General features: G+C 47.6%; 1 protein-coding gene across 8 annotated transcripts in view; it reads left to right on the top strand.

Annotated features, from left to right (window-relative positions):
* The window catches only part of Cacna1e (calcium voltage-gated channel subunit alpha1 E), a 455,810-nt gene that overhangs the window by 85,664 nt on the left and 349,187 nt on the right, over window positions 1-20,959 (top strand). For all 8 annotated transcript variants that reach the window (XM_051147601.1, XM_051147606.1, XM_051147600.1 and 5 more), the window contains exon 2: window positions 1,450-1,900. In XM_051147601.1, coding sequence (XP_051003558.1) covers window positions 1,464-1,900 — 437 coding nt within the window. In that variant the 5' untranslated portion in view covers window positions 1,450-1,463. The remainder of the gene's footprint in view (window positions 1-1,449; window positions 1,901-20,959) is intronic.

Raw genomic sequence — 20,959 nt, 5'->3', positions numbered from 1 at the left:
ACATGCCTGTGGAGAATGTAGAAAGTTCAGGAGTTGTGCTCCTGGCTGAAAGGGAGACAGTATCGTGAGGTGGAAAGCTGAGGTCCTCTGGAGCCCAAAGGACTATCAGGACCTCAGGCTTATGAAAGAAATGTTTTGCACATTCTCTGAGTTCGTTGAATCCTCCTCTCTGCATATATACTCAACCTATGAACTTCAGTATCCCCATCTCCTGGTACCCATCTCCTGGCTCTTACCCAGAGAGATCTGTCCATACTTAGCTTCAGCCTCCTGTCCTCCACACTGCTCTCCTGGTCACCCCAGATGCATCAGGTGGCTCTCCTCTTAGGACCTGCAGGCACCAGGTTTACATCAGTCATAGCACCTCACACTATTGTGACAAGAGTCACTGTTCCTCCCCTGTCCTCATGGGTATGACATGGACCATGTCTAGCTCTTGTCGGGGTGCCTGGTACCTGGCACTGAGCTCGGCATGTGGTAAGCACGCTTTTCAGAGTGAATCTGGCTATAGCCTCCTTGGTGTGGAAAAGGAGAATCTGGTTTTGGGGAGTTAGAACATCTGGATCTGTAATGCTCCCTGAGTCTTGAGGTGGATGTGTGTATCAGAAGAAAAGAAGAGACAGAGACACAGGACGTGCCCATTCTGTGGCTGGCCCAGGGAGCAGGGTAGCAGCAGGTGGCCGGGAGGGCAGAGAAGCTGGGAAACTGGATTAGAGATGGGGAAGAGTCTTGTAATCCAGCTGTGTTGCTGTCCACCTGAGATAGTGTCTTCTCCTTATAGAAGGTCCTGGAGCATTTGCCATCTGTGTACGTACTGATAGCTTCCTTTGGGTGATGGTGTGAAAGATACACATATTCTGTAGAAAATGTACTTCATTTTTAGAAGTTTGGTCTTTTCCCGGGGCTCTTGGTATGTTCCTCCTATGGTTCTGGGCAGTGGCGGTGAGCCACAGCTCCCAAGCTCATAATCATGTGGGAAATCCATTGCATTGTACAGGGTACTGTGTTGCTAGGCTGTGATGCTCAGTAACTTTGGCATTAAGTGCTGTTTGACTTCCAATATTTTCACCTTATAATGGAGTTTTTCTTTGGAGGTAGTGTGGACGTCATGAGTGGAGGAACTTCTGTAATCATGTATGTAACCTCTGTCTTCTGCACCTGACTTGTGTCTCCTGGTAAAAGTGAAGTCGGCTTTGCTTAAACTCTGCTACCCGATGAGCCTGGTGGTACCCAGACAAGTCTACAGTTGCCACTACGGATTTTAGAATTTTTTTTTTTTTTTTTAACCAAACTCTGCCTGTGTGCCAGTTTCTTGGCCAGGCCTGGGAAGCAGCATTCCTTGGAGTGCTATGCCATTAATCTCTTTCTCTTCTTTATTTCCCTGTGCCCATGATCCTCCCCCCCTCCTCCCTCCCCACCCTTTGTCTCTGCCCACCCTTTCCCTGGCAGAGCAATGTTCTGTGATGGTGCCCGAGATGCGTGGACTGAGCCCAGGCCGAAGGCTGCCCGAGCCCACCCTATGCCCGGCTATGGGAGGGAGCCCTGAGCCCGGGGCTGCTGGCCAGCGCCGCCACGTCCTGGCCCTGCCCGAGGAGGAGGCATGGCGGCCGCAGCAGTGTGCCCTGCTCGAGGCCGAGGCCTCCGACGAGGTGGGCATGCTGCCTGCCTCCCCTCGGTCCGCGGTGGGCGGCTTCGACAACTTCTTCCCGGTCCAGGAGGGCGAGGGCCCAGGCTGGGAGGGCAGCACCACGCTGGATGCAGGCTCCAGCCCCTTCCTTCCTGTGAGCCCAGAGGTTATGAAGCGGAGGCGAGGGGGCCTCATTGAGCAGCGGGACATCATCAAGGCACACGAGGCACACAAGATGCAGAGCACCCCACAGGCACGGCGCAAGGAGTGGGAGTGAGTATGCCAAGTGGGTGGGCCCTGGGACAGGGTGGTTCCAGAGATCAGGGGGTAGTGGGAGAGGTGTTTGTCTCTGCCTTCACTAGCCTAGGAGTAGGACCGTCCCTATGAGGTCGCTGTGGTCAGCCAGGCAGTGATGGTAAGCCACTCTGAACCTCACTGACGCCTGTCAACCAAGCTTGGGTTTCCACTGCCCAACTAACACGGTTAACCAAGCTCTTAGGGCGAAGGAACTGGGGCTCTCTCTTCAAGCTATGGAGGATAGATGGCAGTTTGAACCATCTGTGTCTTGGTTCCAAGTCTCTCCTCAGAGGTGAGGGAAGAGAATCACCAAGCTGTGTGGCAACCCACAGCTTCATTTCTTCTCTTCCTGTGTAGGATAGAAGGGTTTGTGTTCTGACTCAGGCTGACTTAGGCATGCTGACTGAGTGGGTTTTTTTGTTTTTTGTTTTCCTTAAAAACTGTTTGCAGGAGTAATGACTTAAAGGAAGGTGATACTCGATGTAATTTTCAATTGTCTCAGTTTTATACCTCATACGAGGACTTAGTTTTGATCTTTAAATCAGTTTATTCTGCATGTTTACGTGTCCTGTGGTCTTTATGTTTTTCTTCCTGCCTGATATGATAGAAGTGTACATGTCAAGTGACCAGGAACAGGTGTTTTTAATGGCAGTGCTTGAGTTTACCTGCTTAATTTTCACAGGTAAGATAGGTGTGTGTGTGTGTGTGTGTGTGTGTGTGTGTGTGTGTGTGTCTGTGTGTGTCTCTCTCTGTGTGTGTGTGTGTGTGTGTGTAGATCACCTGCTCTCTTTTTCATATGGTTATTTATATTTATTAATCTGTTCATTCATTCATTAGCACTAGTGTGTGATGCGCTCCTGAGATGCAGGAGCTGAGTGCAGCCACCATTCAGCGAACAGCATTGGTCGTCTCTCAGTGCTACTCATCTCTCAGACCTACAACTCTCTCAGTGCAGGCAACACGTTGCACACACTACCTCCTCACCGTGACTGTGAGGTATGCACAATGATGATCTGCATTTAGCTAATAGGCACAGGGAAGTGACTTTCTCAGGGCCATTTGATAATAACTGCATTGCCACTGCAGTCCAGTGTCGATGAGGGCTTTGCACCTTGCCATGCTGGCTTCGATTTTTTACCAAGAGAGCAAGGTATCCTTCATTCTCATGGTATTTCTTATGTAGATGGGCTACTGAGATATCTTAACCGGACAGCTAGTGTGTGAGCTGAGAGACCTAGGATTCAAGGTGACCTAAGTAAGTCATGGAAACTCAGCTTGGAAACTAAGGAGGAAGAAGTAGCTAGCTGTGGCCGCTGGTATTTGTTCATGCCCACAAATGTCACAGTGCTTACCCACTAGTCAAGGGAGCTAAGGCAAGAGATGCTTCAAGTACAAGGTGAGTCTCACTGTACAATACATGCTACAGAAGTCAGGGCTACACAGCGGCACCCTGTCTCAATCAAGGAAGCAACGAGAAGGATTTTATTCTCCATCCCTGTCTTACCTTTTAAACACAACTCTGAAGAACTCAAGGAAGTAGTTTGCGGAGCATGAACATCATTCATGTCACCCAAAGTCTGTCTTGGGTCCTAATGTGAGCCTTCCTACCATACTCAATGCAGAGCTAGCTTGACCAGGCCTAGCAATGTGTGGACAACTATGATGTATCTCACCAAGATCCCTTTTGCTGATGAGGGGATAGAGGATCCAGTTCTAGACACTTGGCATGGTAGTAGGAGGAGTTAGCAAACTGCTTTCAGCAAAGCAGGTGCATCAGGAAAATATGTCAGAGGCCTGGGTACCAGGGACCACACCAGGGACTGGGAACTGGGAACATGTTAGTCTTTAGGGCTGCAGCATTGGAAGTTGAGGAGAGTTGAGGCAGGAGGCAAAGCAGTGAGAACAAAACTGCTTTCAGAAGGAAGATGGCACTGTCTGTACAGGATGTGCTGGGAGTTCAAGACCATGAGGATGGAGGAGCAACCGTTGGCTCCCTCAGAGGGAACACTTCCGGTACTGTGATGGAGTTAGAAGTCTGGTTAGAGTTGGCCAGTGAGAAAACGGCAAGTGATAGAGCCAGTGATGTCGCCGCATCCACACCTCTCCTCCAGCGCTCACCGCTGTCATCTGCTTGGAGACCCCTGTGTTGAATGCCATGATGACTCCCCACCCTGCCTCCTTTTTATGGCCCTCAGGGTGCTTCTGACCCTTCTCAAGCTCCCCAAACCCAAATACTGCGCTGTCTAGAGCAGTTGTTCTCAGCCTTCCTAATGCTACGGCCCTTTAATACAGTCCTCATGAGGTGACCCCAACCGCAAATTATTTTCGTTGCTACTTAATACCTGTAATTTTGATACTGTTATGAATTATACATACCTGTGTTTTCTGATGGTTTTAGGTGACTTCTATGAAAAGGTCAGTTGACCTCATAGGAGTCATGACCCACAGGTTGAGAACCTCTGGTCTAGACCTTATAGTCTACCACCAGAAAAATCCTCTAAACTTCCCTTCCCTTTCCTCTTCTTCCTGCTTTCTTTCCCCTTCCATCCCCATCTCTTCCCTCTAGTTTTTTTCCACTAACAGGACCTTGTTATATAACCCAGGCTGGCCTTGTGTTCTCCATCCTCCTGCCTCTGCCTCCTGAGTGTGGGGGTCACAGGTATGCACCACACACTTGTCATTACAAAATCTTACCTGCTCCTCCTCCCAGGTACAGTCATCTACAGGGACCCAGTAGCCCTTCTGTTCCTGGAATGTTTTAGCTTCTTCACTGCCTCCTTCCCATGCTAGCATCCCTGAGTGACTCCTGTGTCACTGCGTGTGCCTTGCTCTTTCCTTTGGTTCTTTTCCCCAGTGACTTGGCCTCCTTGCGTCCTGCTTTTACAGTTTTACACCTCTGTCACAGCTTCACAGCTCCTGTGTCTCAGCTTCCAGCCTCCTTGTGTCTGATCCCTGCCTCCTTCCTGTCCAGTTAACACCCGTTAGTGCTCAGTTCTTTAGACTCTTTAATCTTACCGCATGTGCAGCAATAATCCTATTACTTTTTTTGCTACTCTCACCTTTCATCTGGTGCTTACTTCCCCTGCCCCCATCCTATCCAGTTAAATCCTAGCGTAGGCCCAGACTATTTCCCAGAGGGAAATGATGACCTTTTCTTTGAGGTCTTAGCCTACACACTCCATTCTTCCTTCTACTTGGTAAAGAATGGCCGATGCCTCCCAAGTTGGCATCTAGCCTGCCTCCCATCTCACCATCGCCACAATCACTTCCTCGTCTTTGGCATCCACTTCCTTGCCCCTTTGTTGCTTCATCACGCCGGTCTTGCAGATCTCCAACTCTGCCTTTACCTTGTTTGCCATGTCCATGTGCGCACACACATCTAAACATTTCTACAGAAAACCCTACCATCCACCCTGACTGCGATCATGAACACGGCCACCACCTCAAGTCAGCCTTTCGATTTGCTCAGAAGTCTTGCTTCTGAAGTTGTTTTTGCACACCCCCATTCCCAAACTCTGTGGACAGTATTTCATTTTCAAACCCCAATATCTCCTTTCACCCACCCAAGCTCATGCCTGGAGCTGCCTTCCTACTTCACCGGGAAAGTAGCGGCAACCAGAGGGGTGTGCAGACCTCCCTCCCACATGGCTCACTTCTGCATCTGCCCCCGGGCCAGCCTTTCCCTTCTGGTAGTGTGGACAGACTGTTCCTCAAGATCCTAGGTGGAGTCTCATGCCTGAGGGGAGGAAACCCAGAGCTCTTGTCTACTCCCACTGTTTCTCACACTTGTTCTCACAATCCCTTTTTGATCTCATTCCAACGTGACCTTCACCTAATCTCTGGGTTACTTTGGTCTCCCCTTGGGTAACCCAGGGGATGGTCTTCTATGTCCATTTGGAGGGATGTGTAGCAGCAGTAGCAGTGACAGTAACATTTTATCACTGCTTCTTATTGTGCCCCCCCCCATGGCTGTCATGAAACCACAGCGATTCTCCTTCTTCCTTCCTGTTGCTCCCAACCTCTCTTACTAGTTTCCTTTTATTTTTCTCCATCTTCTGAACAGTAGTAGCTCTCTAGCGCTGTTCTCTTCCTGCCAATGTTTATTTCCTAGTGAGCTCACCCAATGCCAGACCCTACCCTGCCATCCTGTTGGTAACTCACACCATTGTATCTCTAAGACATTGGCCCTGAATTTTAGACACACTCTACTCACTTCTTAGCACCTTTAATTAATTGTATGTCCTTAGGCATCTTGAATTTAACACATCTAACACCAGGACAATGTTTTTCTCCCAGCTCAACCTTTCCTGCAGTCTTCTTTTTTTTCAGTAAATGGCACCTATGATCTACTGGGTACTGTGGCCAGAAATGTTGAAGCTATTCCTCTTTTCACACCAAGACCTCGCTCTTGCCAGTCCCCCTTGGCTCTCTTTTTAACATGTATCTGACCACTGTTCATCTGTTCTACTGTGAGCTTCCTGCCCTAAGACACCTTTTATTTCTAATCAAGGACCTGACTATGTAAAGTCTGTACTATTGTAAATTTATTATGAGACGTGTCACAATTACAACTTTTTCCATTGGTGAAACAATAAAGCTTCTGTTAACAGAAAATAAAGAAAAGAGAGGAAGAAGACAAGACAGACAGACAGACAGACAGACTTGCGTGTGTCTTTGCTAAGTACCTGGTACTGTCCTGGAGTCTTTTTTTTTTTTTTTTTGAAGATGTTATTTTTTTTCTTTTTTTTAATTAATTTATTCTTGTTACATCTCAATGTTTATCCCATCCCTTGTATCCTCCCATTCCTCCCTCCCCGCCCCATTTTCCCATTATTCCCCTCCTCTATGACTGTTCCTGAGGGGGATTACCTCCCCCTGTATATTCTCATAGGGTATCAAGTCTCTTCTTGGCAACCTGCTGTCCTTCCTCTGAGTGCCACTCGGTCTCCCCCTCCAGGGGACATGGTCAAATGTGAGGCACCAGAGTACGTGAGAAAGTCATATCACACTCTCTACTCAACTGTGGAGAATATTCTGACCATTGGCTAGATCTGGGAAGGGGTTTAAAGTTTACCTCCTGTATTGTCCTTGGCTGGAGTCTTTCAAGTATGAATCTATACTCTCTTATGTCAGCTGAAGAAAACTGTCCTTGTTATTTTGTCGTCTTTGAGCCATTGTGACAAAATACCTGAGAGCAATGAACATACAGGATGACAGATTTCTTTTTTAGCTTGGGTTTCCGAGGTTTTGGTCCGCAGTCTCTCAGTCTCGTTGCTTCTCTGCCCGTGGTGAGGCTGTGCATCCTGTGGAGGCTGATGGGAAAGGAAAGTTGATCATTTACTCTGCGGTGGTCAAGAAACAAAGAGAAAAAGCTCATGTTTGTGACACAGGCCCCTCTCCACCAAACAATTAGGCTATGAGTCTGTGAATGGACTAATCTGTTTGTGAGATCAGAGCTGTTAAGACCCAGTGTCCATCCAAAGGCTAACTTCTGAACGCTCCTACACTGGGGACCAAGCCTTCAACACGAGAGCCTTTGGGGGTGGGGCACAGGAATCATAAGGATTATTATTTCTGCTTTTACAGTAGGTCACAAAGCACTCAAGCACTTTGTCCAAGGGGATCGGATGACCACCTCTTAAACAGCCTCCCTATTTCCTTTCCTATTTGCTAGAGGCTTGCCCCTCCTGGGCAGCTAAAGCATCCCCAACCCCATCTTTTTAGATTTAAAAAGAAGTTGGAAAGTCTGGTCAGGCATGGAGTTTCTGTGAGAGTCTTCAACCATGCCTCCCAGCAGCCCTCAGCTCAGAACCCTCTGGTGCCTTCCCACCTCGCATACAGTAGACTTTCCTAAGACTTGTGGGGACCTGTGTAATATCTTTCTTGCCTGGCCCCCGCCCCTACCCCCTATCCTCCACAGAGGTGATGTAGCTCTCTGACGTCCTCTCCCAGCCTCTCCCCTGCTCTCTGCTCTAGCATCTTCTAGCCCTTGCTATTCCTCAAAGATGCCCAGATCACGCTCACCTTTGCCTTAGCAGCCCCTTTCCTGACAATGCTCTTCCTCCATCCACCTTATCCTCCCTCACTGCTCAGGGGGACACCAGCTCCACCATCACTGAGATCTGTGCTGCCTTATTTGTCATTTCGGCTCCTGTTTCCTCAGCACACAGACGTATACGCTTTGTTCTGGAGTGTCAGCAGAGACTCTGTCTTATCTCCAGGCTTGAGATCAATGTCTGCTATGTGGTTGGCTCATGATTGCTGAGTTCCCCGGGCGAACCATGCTGTGTGATGGTGTAGATTGTTGACTCCATCTGAACAATCATCTAGGGAAGTGAGGAGTCTCCTTCCCTGCCCTCTTCAGGGCTTCTAGAACCCCACATCTCCCACCCTCTGTCTGTACACAGCATCCTGCAGATTTCTTTTTCGGGCAGGGATTTGCTGCAGGAAATCAGCTCCTCTGCCAGTTTCCTGCTCCTCCCTCAGCTCTGCTCCTCCTGGGGCCTTGCCCATCACCCACACATCTGATAGCCCACTACCACACACACACATACACATATGCTTGTGCACACATATATACACACATGCATGCATAGACAGAGATACAACAAATAGACACAGACACAGACAGACAGACACACACACACACACAGAGCATTACAAATTCCTCCTCCTTGGCACCAAGTCAGGACTCTGGTGATGCAGGAAGCAGACTAGAAACCAACCTGGGAGTTTCCCTGTGATGCTGCCCACAGTGGGGTAAGCCAAATGCTGGGAAGAGAAGCGCTGAGTGAGGAGGAGGCTCCTGAGTGTGCCAGGCTGTTTCCTACAGAAAGCTCTCCAGGCGTGTTCTAAAAGACAACAGCTCTGTCTGCTTTCCCACGAAACAGGTTACTGTGTACAGAATGTTATTTCCCAAAGAACCTGTTAAGAGGTTTCCTCAAGCTTGGTGTGTGTTAGAAGGAGCTTTGGTTAAGACTTCTTATAGAATAAGGTTTGTAATTTTACCAGGTAGCACAAGAGCAGGTTTTCACTAATGAAATTCTTTTAATATGTTTCCCCCAGCTTGCACAATGTTTTCACATACACTATTCATCTGATCCTCACAATGAACCTATACACTAGCTGTTATGACTCCTAATCTACTGGGGAGAAAAATGAGCCCCAAAGCAAGAGATAGTGCCAGGTCAGAAGCCTACCTGAGTAATGACTGCCCCCTTGACTGAGCACTGGCTATGTGCTCGGTGCCTTGCTTGCATTATTTGTACTAATAGAAATAACAGGTACTATTATAAAGAACAGAAACATTTCGCACGGGACTGTTATTACACATGGGCTTGGGAGAAAGGGAATGGTGTGTAACTCTGAAGTCTGCGTAGGCTGGCGTGACTTTCTCTGTGAAGAGGGACGCGGCATTTCCATAATCACAGTACTTATCACGCAGCATTGTAATTGCCTGTTTACATGTCTGCTTCCCGCTCTGTGTGCAGGGAAGTCTGTCTGCTCTCCACTGCGTCTCCATCGCACAGCACAGTACCTGGCACGTTATAGATGCTAAATAAATGACTGCAAAGGGAAAATTAAAACAAGGTCGATTTGTACCCTGGGAAACTGAGGCTTAAAGAAGCTGAGGGCCTAAGTGTTCTGTGTGACAGAGTTGGGGGTTCACACCATGTCCCCTGACTGCACAGCTTTGCTGTCTCACTCTCTGCTGAATGTCCCCTGCAGTGACCAGCATAGCATTGGGTGGATGGTAGGAATCCAGTTCATCTTTGACTTATTACAAGGTTACTTGGGCAGTCTAAGACCCCTGGTGGGATCTAATACTTAAATGGCAGTCCTGTTGTAAATTTGGGATACTTTTTTCAGACCACATAGAGCAATGTCGGTAAGTCCCAAGATTGTTCTGGGCTTCTTCTCTGCCTACAGTCTTCATGGGTGACATCAACCAGGACCATATATTTCCTTGACTCCTTGACTCCTGTGTGTGTGTGTGCGCGTTATGGCATATGCATGCAGGTGTGTGGGTGTGTGTGTCCTGATCCATCTCTTTCCCACTTACTCCCTTGAGAACAGGGTCTCTCACTGAGCCTAGAACTAGGCTGGTGGCCAGAAGGCCCTAGTGACATTCTTGTTCCCCTCCCCCATGCCCACACAGTGCAGGGGTTACAGGCATTGTGTGCATCCATGTCCAGCTTTTAATAAGTGCTGTGGATTTGAACTTAGGTACTTATGCTTGCTTATCAAATGCTCTTACTTGCTGAGACACTCCCTCAGCGCCCACGCCTTTAATTCTTGTAGCAAAATATTTGGTTTGTATCTCTACCCTCTTGTCCAGTGTTTAAGATATAATGGCAGGAACAAAACTCCTCATCCCTTTTCAACAGTTTCGCCCCATTGGTTGTCCTTATCTCAAGATACAGTGCCATTTCCCCAGTTACCCAAACAGAACTCTCTCACTATCCTTTCTTTCTTTCTCTTCCCCTCACCTCTGGCCAGTTAGCAAGCCCTGTTGACACCATCCTCAGGCATGCCCCAAGGGCAAAGCCTTGTCCACCCTCACTGCTGCTAAGCACTTGCAAACCACAGTCACTTACACTATCACAATAGGTCCCTAATTGGCCTCTCTCTTTGGATCTTTGTGTCCCTAGAACCAGTGACTGTGTCTATCACAGCAGACAGGACCATTTAGAGACCGCACAGCTTCCCATTACCTCTGAGTTTAACCTTAGCCCGCCCCCGTCTGTGTCCATCACTCTCTCCATCTCTCCTGAGAGAGTGGATGGCCTGCATTCCTCTAGCCACTGGTCTGCTTTCACGCTCAGACTAAGTCTGTTTATGCTCCTTCCCTAGACCCACCCTTTAGTTTAGAGTGTTTTTCTTTAGACCAACAGTGGCCATAACTCTTGTCATTTAGACCATTTGACTTCCTGAAAAAGGTCGCCCTCAGCATTCTATCTATAATAGACTCCTGGGCACTATGTCCTGTCACCACGTACAGCTGCTTGCCTCCTCAGACAAGAGTGTCAGAACCACAGGGAGAGGCTGTTACTGTCTGGTCCCCTTTGCACCACCAGGCTTAAGAACAAGACCTGCATTTGGTGTTTGCGAAGCAAAGAATTCTCTGTGAAGTGTTGGTGTGGTGACGGCTATGACCTAGGTGCTTATCAGGCCTTTGTCAGCCATATTGTCAAGACTAGCCCAGAAAGCTCAGGATACCAAGGGCTCTAGTTGTGGAGCAGGCTAGCCCTGTGGAACTCTTGGGCTGTAAAGCAAGGTTGGTCCAGTGTAAGTTGTACAGGCATGGTCCTCCTTCCTGCCTCTGTTTGCCTTGCACTTCCAAGCTTCGTTTTCCTCCTTTGCTCGATTGCTGGTGAACGCAAAGGTGTGTTTGAATAGCCATGGAAGGAGCCAATATGGAACGCTCGGTCTACTGTTTGTCCTTTTCCTCCAGTGCCCACTTCCTTCCGTCCAGGTCCCATTGCTTACCATTATTGTCTGCCGTGGGTACCATTATTGTCTGCCATGAGCATCTGAGGGATGCTGAAGCAGTGGCTGGCTCAGTTAGGGTTGCTGCTGACATCAGTGGATCTCAGAAGCACATGGGATGGGTAGGCATGGAAAGACACAGTTCCTGGCACAAGAAGGCAGTGAACGCATGCTGGCATTTGGCATCAACATTATCTAGACCAGTTTCCTCACAGATGAGGAAGACGGGGAATGGGCCTTCTCAGGACCTGGATGACTGCTGGAGCTTCTCATGAACCATTCCATCGCACGCAGGGTCACAGCTGTGGCAAGCAATGCAAATCCTGAATTCCCACTCCACTTCTGTCTCATCTCCCTGCTGTATGACTGGCAAGTTTGCAGGGGCCATGAGGATGGGGCAGGCAGATTGGGAAGAAGGACAGACAGACAGACAGACATCAAAATAGCATTTCTATGGGCATTTGCACTATACTCAAGAGTATTACAAATTCTGTAGGTGACAGATAGCTCTGCGTTAGGGCATTCTGCCTAAAAGTTAAAGGCTACTAAGCCATTTCTCCTCTGTCCGGCTTGAAAAGCAGCCGACCCTACACAAATCTGGAGGGCACGTGCTGCCACCTGCTGGCAAAGTCGGGCACAGTTTGGCTTAGTTCTTTGAGTGCTTTTATAGTACCTGTGGAAATCATTGCAGGAGAAACATGTATTTAGTTGAATAAAAATGCTTTTGTTGAGTGAGCTGATGTTTTAGTTCCATTTCAAATTATGTCCTTCTGGAGCCTGGCGTGCTTCTGGATGTCTGAAGGTCCCTCCAGCCCCCACTAATCTCTCCTATTGCTAATCCTCGACTAAGTTCAATCATGTGAGTGACAGGTGAATTTGCAGTCAAGCAAGGTCCAAACAACTAGCTCAGAGATTATGCATCTTGGACTCTTAGAGCTGTAGTATAGCATGCCTTCGGAAAGCAGGATGGATGCCAATGAAACACAGAAACCGTGAGCCTTCAACACTCGCCGTTATCTTCACACAGCAACACATTTGAGAGCCGGCAGCTAAGAGGAGACCTGCAGCATATGTCCTGCTTTCTCGGTATTCTGAGAAGAATAAGAAGCCATAGAGAATCCAAGGGACCAGGCTCCCACAGGAGCTGACACAATCTAAGCGCGCCCTAGGGGGTTAAAATGGGCTCCCGGGCACTGGAAAGTTGGTTAAAATGCTTGCTGCCCAGGCATTCAGATAAATGGTGTGCATGTGTGTGCCTTTAATCTCAGTGCTGGGGGGTGGGGCAGAGGCAGGAAGGTCCCCAAGGCTCATTGCTAAGCCAGCTTAGCTGAATTGATGAGCTTTGGGTTCACTGAGAGACCTTGTTAAAAAACAAAACAAAACAAAACAAAAACCAACAAAAAAAATGGAGAGCTCCTGAGGGAGACACCTGATGACTTCCGGTCTTCCCATGTGTACATACACATGAATGTGCATCCCTGCATGTGCTCACGCGAACACACACACACACGCACACACACGCTCTTTGGGCAGGCTCAGCATACACCTTTAAATTTCTTTACTTGTTCTAGAAGGATTCAAAATAAGAGCCTATCTATACAACTGGTCTCCAGTGACTTTTACTTTTTTAGTTTTTCTACCTTCACATCTTCCATAGTTCTAGAAATTTCCTTCTAGGGCAGAGTGAGGGAATGGACTGGATGTTGCCCAAAGCAATGCAGCTTTGACTCACAGTAGTGAATCTGTCCCTGGATCCCCCACTTCTGGCTAAGGAGGGCTCCTGCTTTGCTAGAAGCATGAGTCAACAGGAACCATGGCTCACACATAGTCTCAGCATTCAGGAAGCTGTGGCAGAAGGAGTTTGAAACCAGTCTGGCCTGCATAGTGTAACCTATCTCAGAAAACAAAACAAAACAAAAGCAAAAAACGAACAAGAGAAGAAACGGCAAAGCAGCACACGTGTACCTGGGCTCCCTGCTTCCTCTGACGCCCCCAGCTGCTCTGCGGTGTGGGGTTTGGGAGAAATAGATGTTTTTACCTTTTTCTGAGTGGTGTTCTGGGAGCCAGCAGTAGATCTGTTGCTCAGACCTTGAAAGAGGGATAGTAACAGAGTCTGCAACCATGGCCTGTGCTCAGAATCCTGTCTGCCTCCCTCCTTCCATTTTTGTACCATTTTGGAGCACGGTACATCCTTTTCCTGCATCCCTCTTTTGCCTTCCCTGCCTGAATAGCTTCACGAGGTCATTTAGCCTTCTGAATACGCCAAGACTCTATTCTCAGTCACCTTTATGGGGGAAAGGGATATTGAAAGCAACATCTTCTCACGCTAGTTGTACAATTGGTGGTACTTTTCCTAGAGATTTTTTTTTTTTTTTTTTTTTTTTTTTTTTTGTACTTCTATGGTGCCCTCCAGTGGTTATTTCTGCTCATTGCAGTCATAGTCTGGGAAGCTCCATTGTGCTGCAGAGGACTGGTGCAGCCTAGAGGCCATCCATCAAATGACAGGCCAGACAGCAGAAGCCAAAACCGTGGCAGAGGTTTGTATTTCAGCCCAGGACTTCCCCTCCATCCTAGTCTGTCCAAGCCTCCCATCCTGCTTCTGAGAGAGTCCCCTTGGGTACCTTGACTGCACGTGAGTTGAGAAAAAGACGAAGACATAATCTCTTGGGTGTGACAGGACACATGGAGACAGAGTAGAAATAGTGCTGAGGAGGCAAACACAACGGAGGGGGATCTGAGGTGGGCATTAAAGGAGAAAACATACTGAAAATAGACAGTTATGTCACAGGGACGCACATAGTTCCATCACGGAGACACAGGAGACGACAGCATCATTGGAGAAGCTGAGCTGCAGCCACTTGCTGGCCTCCTGATGTGGAGCTAGGTCCTTTCCTCTCAGCGCTGGTCATCCCTTCTGCTGGCTGCTCCTAGGCCTGCCTCTCTTTTCACCTTCACTTTTCTCTTTCCCTGACATGGAGAAGGGACGAATGGCTGTGGGGTTTGCCCCCTCCTTCCCTCCACCTCTTGCCCAGGGCCCTTTGCTTGCAGAGCCTTTTTGCAGCAACTCTCACATGCCACGTCCAGCTTTATCATATTTGCCAGGGGTCTCAGGACACCATCTCATTACCTGTTGGTGTTAGAGGCAGAAGCCCCTGCCCACACCCCCACCCAACCCCCGACTTACAGCATTTACAGCAGGTCAGAACTGTGGCCACTACAGGGGAAACATACGTGGGACAGGGGAGTGTGCAGGTGATACATATACCTGAGTGTGCTGCGGCAAGCCCAGCTTTGTGCCCTTGCTCATGGTTTCCTCCTAACCAGGGAACCGATCACAGCACTTGTTCCCCTCCCATCTCTGATGCTCAAGCTGACGAAAGCTTGTTCCTTCTTTCTCCTTCCTGTACCCCTTTTTCCTCCTGTCACAGAGGAAAAGTCAAACAATACTTGAAATCTACATTTGCTCTTGTTCTTTTACTTAAGAATAATAATAGTATAAGTTGGGCACATTTCTTTGGCAGTTTCTAGAAAGAGGGTTGGTGTCTCTTTAAGGAAATATATATATAATATTTTTAAACAAGATTAACTGCTTCACTCTTAAGTACCCCTATCAGAGGGAGTTGCCAAGGAAAACTGGTGGCATGGGCTGCTGTGACCTGCACTTCTGTTTCTGCAGGGTCAGCTCCTAGGAGCAGAGTGTGGAAGGGCCTTTCCCACACTATGTCCTCACTCTCCCACCCTCAGGATTGCTGCTTCTTCCCAACACTCCCCCCCCACCCCCAACATCTCAGCTTCACATTGAAATGTGAACTTTTGCTGTCTGTGTTATCTCTCAGGTCCCACAGGAGAGGTGGAATGAATTAATAATACACCAGCAGGAAACAGAGAGATGGAGCTATTAATTGTCAGTCAGTGTCCCTAACCTCTCCGGGCCACTAATTAGCTCACTGACAGATTCGGTTTTATCCTGAGCCAGGGCCTTGCTTTGGGCATGCTCGGGGCTCAGCTTGTGGCATCCGGCACAGAGGGGCAGCCCTGTGCCTCCTGGATGGATGGGGTGCATTTGCTGAATTCAGAAGTGTCCGTAGGGAAGCCTGGGTGCCTCCTTGGGGTGGAAGGATGAACTGGGGTGGGGGCAGGGTGGGAATGTGAGCATCTGGGTGGAGCTGGGTAGTGTGTGCTGTTCTTGGACCCTGGTAGCTGTCTTACGGTTCTGGTTCCTCCTGTAGGTGAGTTAATCCGTGTTGTGTATAGTCTGAAAGCAACATACTGCCTTCTAACTATGGGCCCATTCAATAGGAGATTAGCCTCTGCATTACGCATAGCCTTTCAGCATGGGAACACTGACTCTGGCACCATGGCAGTGCCAGGCATAATTATAGAAAGGGGCTCATAACTTGTTTCATTAAGAAGCTGTATGGTTTGGGCCTTTTTATCCCTCTGGGCTCTGACACGCAGACTAGAGGCACCCCCTCATTCCTCTGCAGCAAGGGCAATTGGTTAAGAGCAAACGGCGACATAGTTGTCTGTTCTTTGATTCTGCCTGTGTTCCCTACAAGCAGGGCAGCTTGGTTTCCTTGTCTGTTGCACGTCATTTAGTACTGAGGTGCACTCTTATCTGGTGACACTCACTTTTGTCAAGTGACAGCCTCCAGATAAAGTCTTCCGACACACTGGTTGGGATTCTTGGAGCCTTCTGACCTTCACTTTTCTTTCAGAGCCCGAGACTCTTGTATCTCAACCGGGTCTTAAATTTTCTAGGTAGCCGAGGATACCCTTGAACTACTGATCCTCCAGCCCCCATCTTCCTGAGAGCTGGGTTTACAGGCACGCACCAGCACACCTGGTTTATGTGCTGGAGTTCAAACCCAGGGCTTTGTGCTGATTAGGCAAGCACAACCAACTGCGCTGCACCCCCCCTCCATCTCTTTGTTTCTAAGTCCCGCCCCCCCATCCCCCCTTCCTGCTTTATATGTATCCACTTTGGGGTCGTATGACCAGAGAGCCATTCTCTTTGGTTTACACGTGGAGCATCTGGCCTCTCTGCTAACCCTGGCTTAGCTAAGGGTAGCCTGTGTCAGGCCCCTCATCTCTTCTTCTGTGCCAAGGGCTTTGGCTTCATCTTCCTCCTGTTTTGCTTCTGGCATGCTGCCATGCTATTTCAGGAATGTGAGGCTGCTTGCTGCAGATTGGCTAGTGAAGACCAGGTGCGGGCAGGGATAATGTACATGCTTACTGGAGGTGCTTTTGAAGTCATATATGGGATAACATCAGGGAGGGAGAGGGGCTATTGAACAATAGGGAGAGATTGGTTGTGGTGCTCAGATGACTTCCTGGGAAAGAGGAAGTTTCTGAAGCTCCAGTGGTCTTCCCAAGTTGTCCTGAAAACAAAGAAGCTAGGCTATTGGTCCCTGATAGACTCCTCCAGAAGATGTCATGATTTTGGCCAAGCTATCAGTCCCTTCCTAAAGATGGAGGCCATTTGCAGGCTGTATGCCAACATTCCTAGAAGCTGGTGGGAGGTCAATAAGCCCCCAGGCCAGAGGGGAGAAAGTAGCACATCTTAGCACCTACTTGGGGCCATAGGGGCTGTTTGGAAGGGGGTTCTGTAGCTGTGGCTTACTCAGCTGGGATACCAGAATCATTTGGGGCACTAGCCCAGAAATGCCCCCCACCTCCATGATGTCTTCTGCCTCAACCTCCCATCACACCTCTGTAGGAATGACTGGGACCTCTCAATAGAGGGTCTGAGCAGTCCCATGTCAGCCAGCAGGGACCATCTGCTCAGCTCAGATATCCCAGCTACAGACGCTCTAAGCAGCAGAGTCAGTGGAAGTAGAGACATTTTTGGAATGAGAATGCTTGCGTCTATTGTTCCCCAGCCTTGGACACACACGGCTTACTCTTTCTCAGCTTGGGGACATCAGTGTCCCAGGGCTGAGAGGAGCTTTGTATCATGATGACTGATCTTTCTTCTTGTTCTTGGTCCTTATTTCTCACCGTGACTGGGGAGAAAGAACAACCATTTACATGGTGACCTTAGCTCCCGCCTCTCTGGTCCATAAAAACAACCAACCAACCAAACAAACAAACAAAGAAAACCCAAAACCATGGGATTGCCTGGAACCCAGCCCTAAAAGATTCAGATGTGCTCATTTTAGGTAAAGTTTGAGCACAGCTATAAATCTCTTCAGGCACCTGGCCTGCCTAGCTCTGTGGCCACAGGGTGGGTGAGCAGCTGGTACTCCCTGGCCTGCCCAGCTCTTCCAGGAGGGAGTCCTGCACAAGCTCCTCTGGGAACAACAGCAAGTTACCTGAGACTGTCTCCCAAAGACCTTCACATCTTCTCTGGGGATAGGCTACTCTTCTGGATCATTCTAGATCTTGGTACAAGTGATACTGGGTCATAATTTATGTACCTTAGGTTAAGGTTGAGTGGTATAGTAAATAAAAAAAGGCTAATAATACTTATTATTTGAATCCTAGAGTTATTACGATGGTTTTATTTAACCCACTATCAAATCAGAAAAAGACAGAGATACCTGAAAGATTTTAGATAAGCCTTATTTTACCTGGGACTGGGCAGAACTAACCCTGTAAACTACCTTTACCTCCATCCTCATCCCATGCCAACTGCTCTAATAATTTCTATCTGAGCTATTTTCCACCCACAATTCCACAAATGCTTGCTTATGTTTTCCGTCTGGGCCGCTTCTCTCCATGCTGAACCTCAGGGATAACTCCTGGCCATGTGTTTCTTTTCCCATCCCATGGTGACTCTGCTCCCTTCTCTTTCTTCTGCCTGTCTCCCCTTCCTATGATCCTTCCGTCCCCCAAAGCCTGAGAACCTTAGCTCCACCTCTCACTTCTGTCCTGCCCAGGCTTCAGCATTTCTTATTAACCAATCACCTTTAAATAGGAAGAGCAAGGTTTGCACAACAAGGACAGGTGTATGTGAGAATGTGCCCGTCTGGACAGCAACCGGATCTCAGGGAGCAAGATAAATAACAATCAAATACAAAGCACTAAACCACGGTGTTACAGGAGCCTGGTCTGAGTCTGAGTCTATGTTGAGCTCAGACTAGCTGTCTGGGGGTGCAACACTTCCCCTTCCGGATTCACACTTTCATTGTCTGTAGGACAACAGGTATCTTTCAACAATGCTGCAGATCTCCTCAAATACTGACACAGTCACTGACCATGGTGATGAAAAAAGGCTCAGACCCCAAGTCACACAGCTAAAGCTTCAGTTGAACCCACATTTTCATTGACCTTTCCACTTTGTTGAAGGTGACCTTGCCATTCTGCATGACCACAGATGAGGTCCTCAGGTAGCTCAAGGACCAAGCCTACTTACCCATCTTTCCATGCTTTCCACAATAGTTAGGCTAGATCGTTCACTGTGGCGACCTCCTCTCACAGTGTCAGGTGATCTGTTGACTTCCCAACCCATTGCTAGAAACACTCCCTACACGCATACCGTAAACACCCCCTCCCCTGTTTATTGATTACATCCACACATAGAAAACAGAAAAATAAAGACGTAGTCTTTGTTTGCACCAAATCTGAGGCTGGAAACGGAAGGATGAAACCTGCCTACCCGACTGCCTTCTCTCTTGCCATCCTAATGAAGCCTCCAATGTGTAAGAGGTGAATGCTTCCCCCACTAGAACTACATTTCCCAGAATCCCTTTCGCTTAAGAGCAGTCCTATAGTGTAGCTAGCTCAGTTACCAGGCATGGCTGAGAGGAAAGTTCTTATAAGACTCTGACTCAAAAAAAAAAAAAAAAAAAAAAAAAAAAAAAGAAAGAAAGAAAAGAAAAGAAAAGAAAAGACTCAGTACAGGGTCTCTTTCTAGATATACTGCTGAATAAAAATCTACCACTTGCAACCATGGGACCACAAGATACCTTACAAATGGCTGAGTGGAAAATCCTGATGACAATCCAGAGCCATGGTTCTCAACCTTCCTAATGCTGGGCCCTTTAATACAATTCCTCTTGTTGTAATGACCCCAACCATAAAATTATTCTTGTTGCTACTTCATAACGGTTTCATTACTGTTATGAATCATAACTGGTATGAGTTATGAATCATATCTGATATGCAGGATATCTGATATGCAACCCCTAAGAAGGGGCCACTGGACCACCAAAGAGGTCACGATCCACGGGTTGAGAACCTCCGGTCTAGAGCAACCTCACCAGTCCTGGTCTCCCTTCTCCACATTTTATATAATGAGAATGATCAACTCCAATTTATTGCTCAGGTTGACATACTCAAAAGCTATTTCTAATGCATAGTCATATCTTCCCATCTCCTGATCTGAGATGATTTTACAAGAAAACTGTTTTAAAAGGTAGGAAGTTTCACAAATCTCAGCCTTACCACAGAGGAAAAACTTTGTCCAGAAGGATTTCTAGATTGTGTAGCCACACAAGCCCAGTACAGCTGCAGAGACTATGGAAACAATAAACCTGGAAATAGCTAAGTGGTTTTGTGGTTTGGGACACAGAGGGGGCAGGGTGGACGGGACCCCTCTGACAGGTAACATCAGTCACCCAGACTCACTGGCATGTCTGTCATCATGAGGCATGTCGGGAAGGTCTTAGTACCTACTCCATCCAGCATCAGGGGTGACTGTCTGGAACCCCAAACCTGGATGGTCAGGCAATCTTCTGTCTTTCACTGATTTAAAACACACTGATATCACTCAAAGTAATTCCTATTGAAGAAATCTCATTTGGAAATTTCAGGAGCCATGAATATCTTCAAATTATATTCGTCACCTCTGAATTTCAGGAAACTGCCATCAAAAGCAAGTGGAAAGCAATTGCATGGTGAAGGCAACACGCACTACTACATAAGGAGCCCCTGTCTCAAAGAAACAAAACAAAACAAAAGCCACAGAAACAGCTTTCAAAGTAACAGTTAGGCCAATGAGGTAAAACTCTCACTCTTTCAGATTTATAGAACACCAGCCAGCAGTGACCTTGATTGCCCCTAAGGAAACTAAATGTTATTTAAGCACCCCCAGGATAATAATTTGACATATATTTTAGGTGACAAAGCCAGAGGTGGTTCAGAACTCCCAGTGTTGGTCTCATCTCTCTCATTAATTTGCTGTGTGACATCCACTAACTAGCTCTAGCCACTTATCCATCTCCAATATATATATTAAAAAATATAATATATTATATATAATATACATACATACACATATAATATATACATACATATATATGTGTACATATGTATATTTATATATGTGTATATATATGTAAGTCCAATATATATGTAAAATAAAAGGGTTAGCCTCAACACCACTGGATATCTGGGAGAAATATTACTTGAGCCATGCATGTAGGCCAATTGAGCAATGACATGGTTTTAAAAAGTAGGTAGCATTAATAATACAATATATCAAAATGTTATAACGTTGTTAATAAAGCCAGTGAATATTGTCATCCTACATTTGCATACCAAGCCTCTGAAATCAGTTCATACTTTGTCCTTACAGCACGTCCCACTGGTGAGTGCACTGGG

This window comes from Acomys russatus, chromosome 6, assembly GCF_903995435.1.
Source record: "Acomys russatus chromosome 6, mAcoRus1.1, whole genome shotgun sequence".
NCBI lineage: Eukaryota > Metazoa > Chordata > Mammalia > Rodentia > Muridae > Acomys > Acomys russatus.
This window is presented reverse-complemented; position numbering and strand designations above follow the sequence as displayed.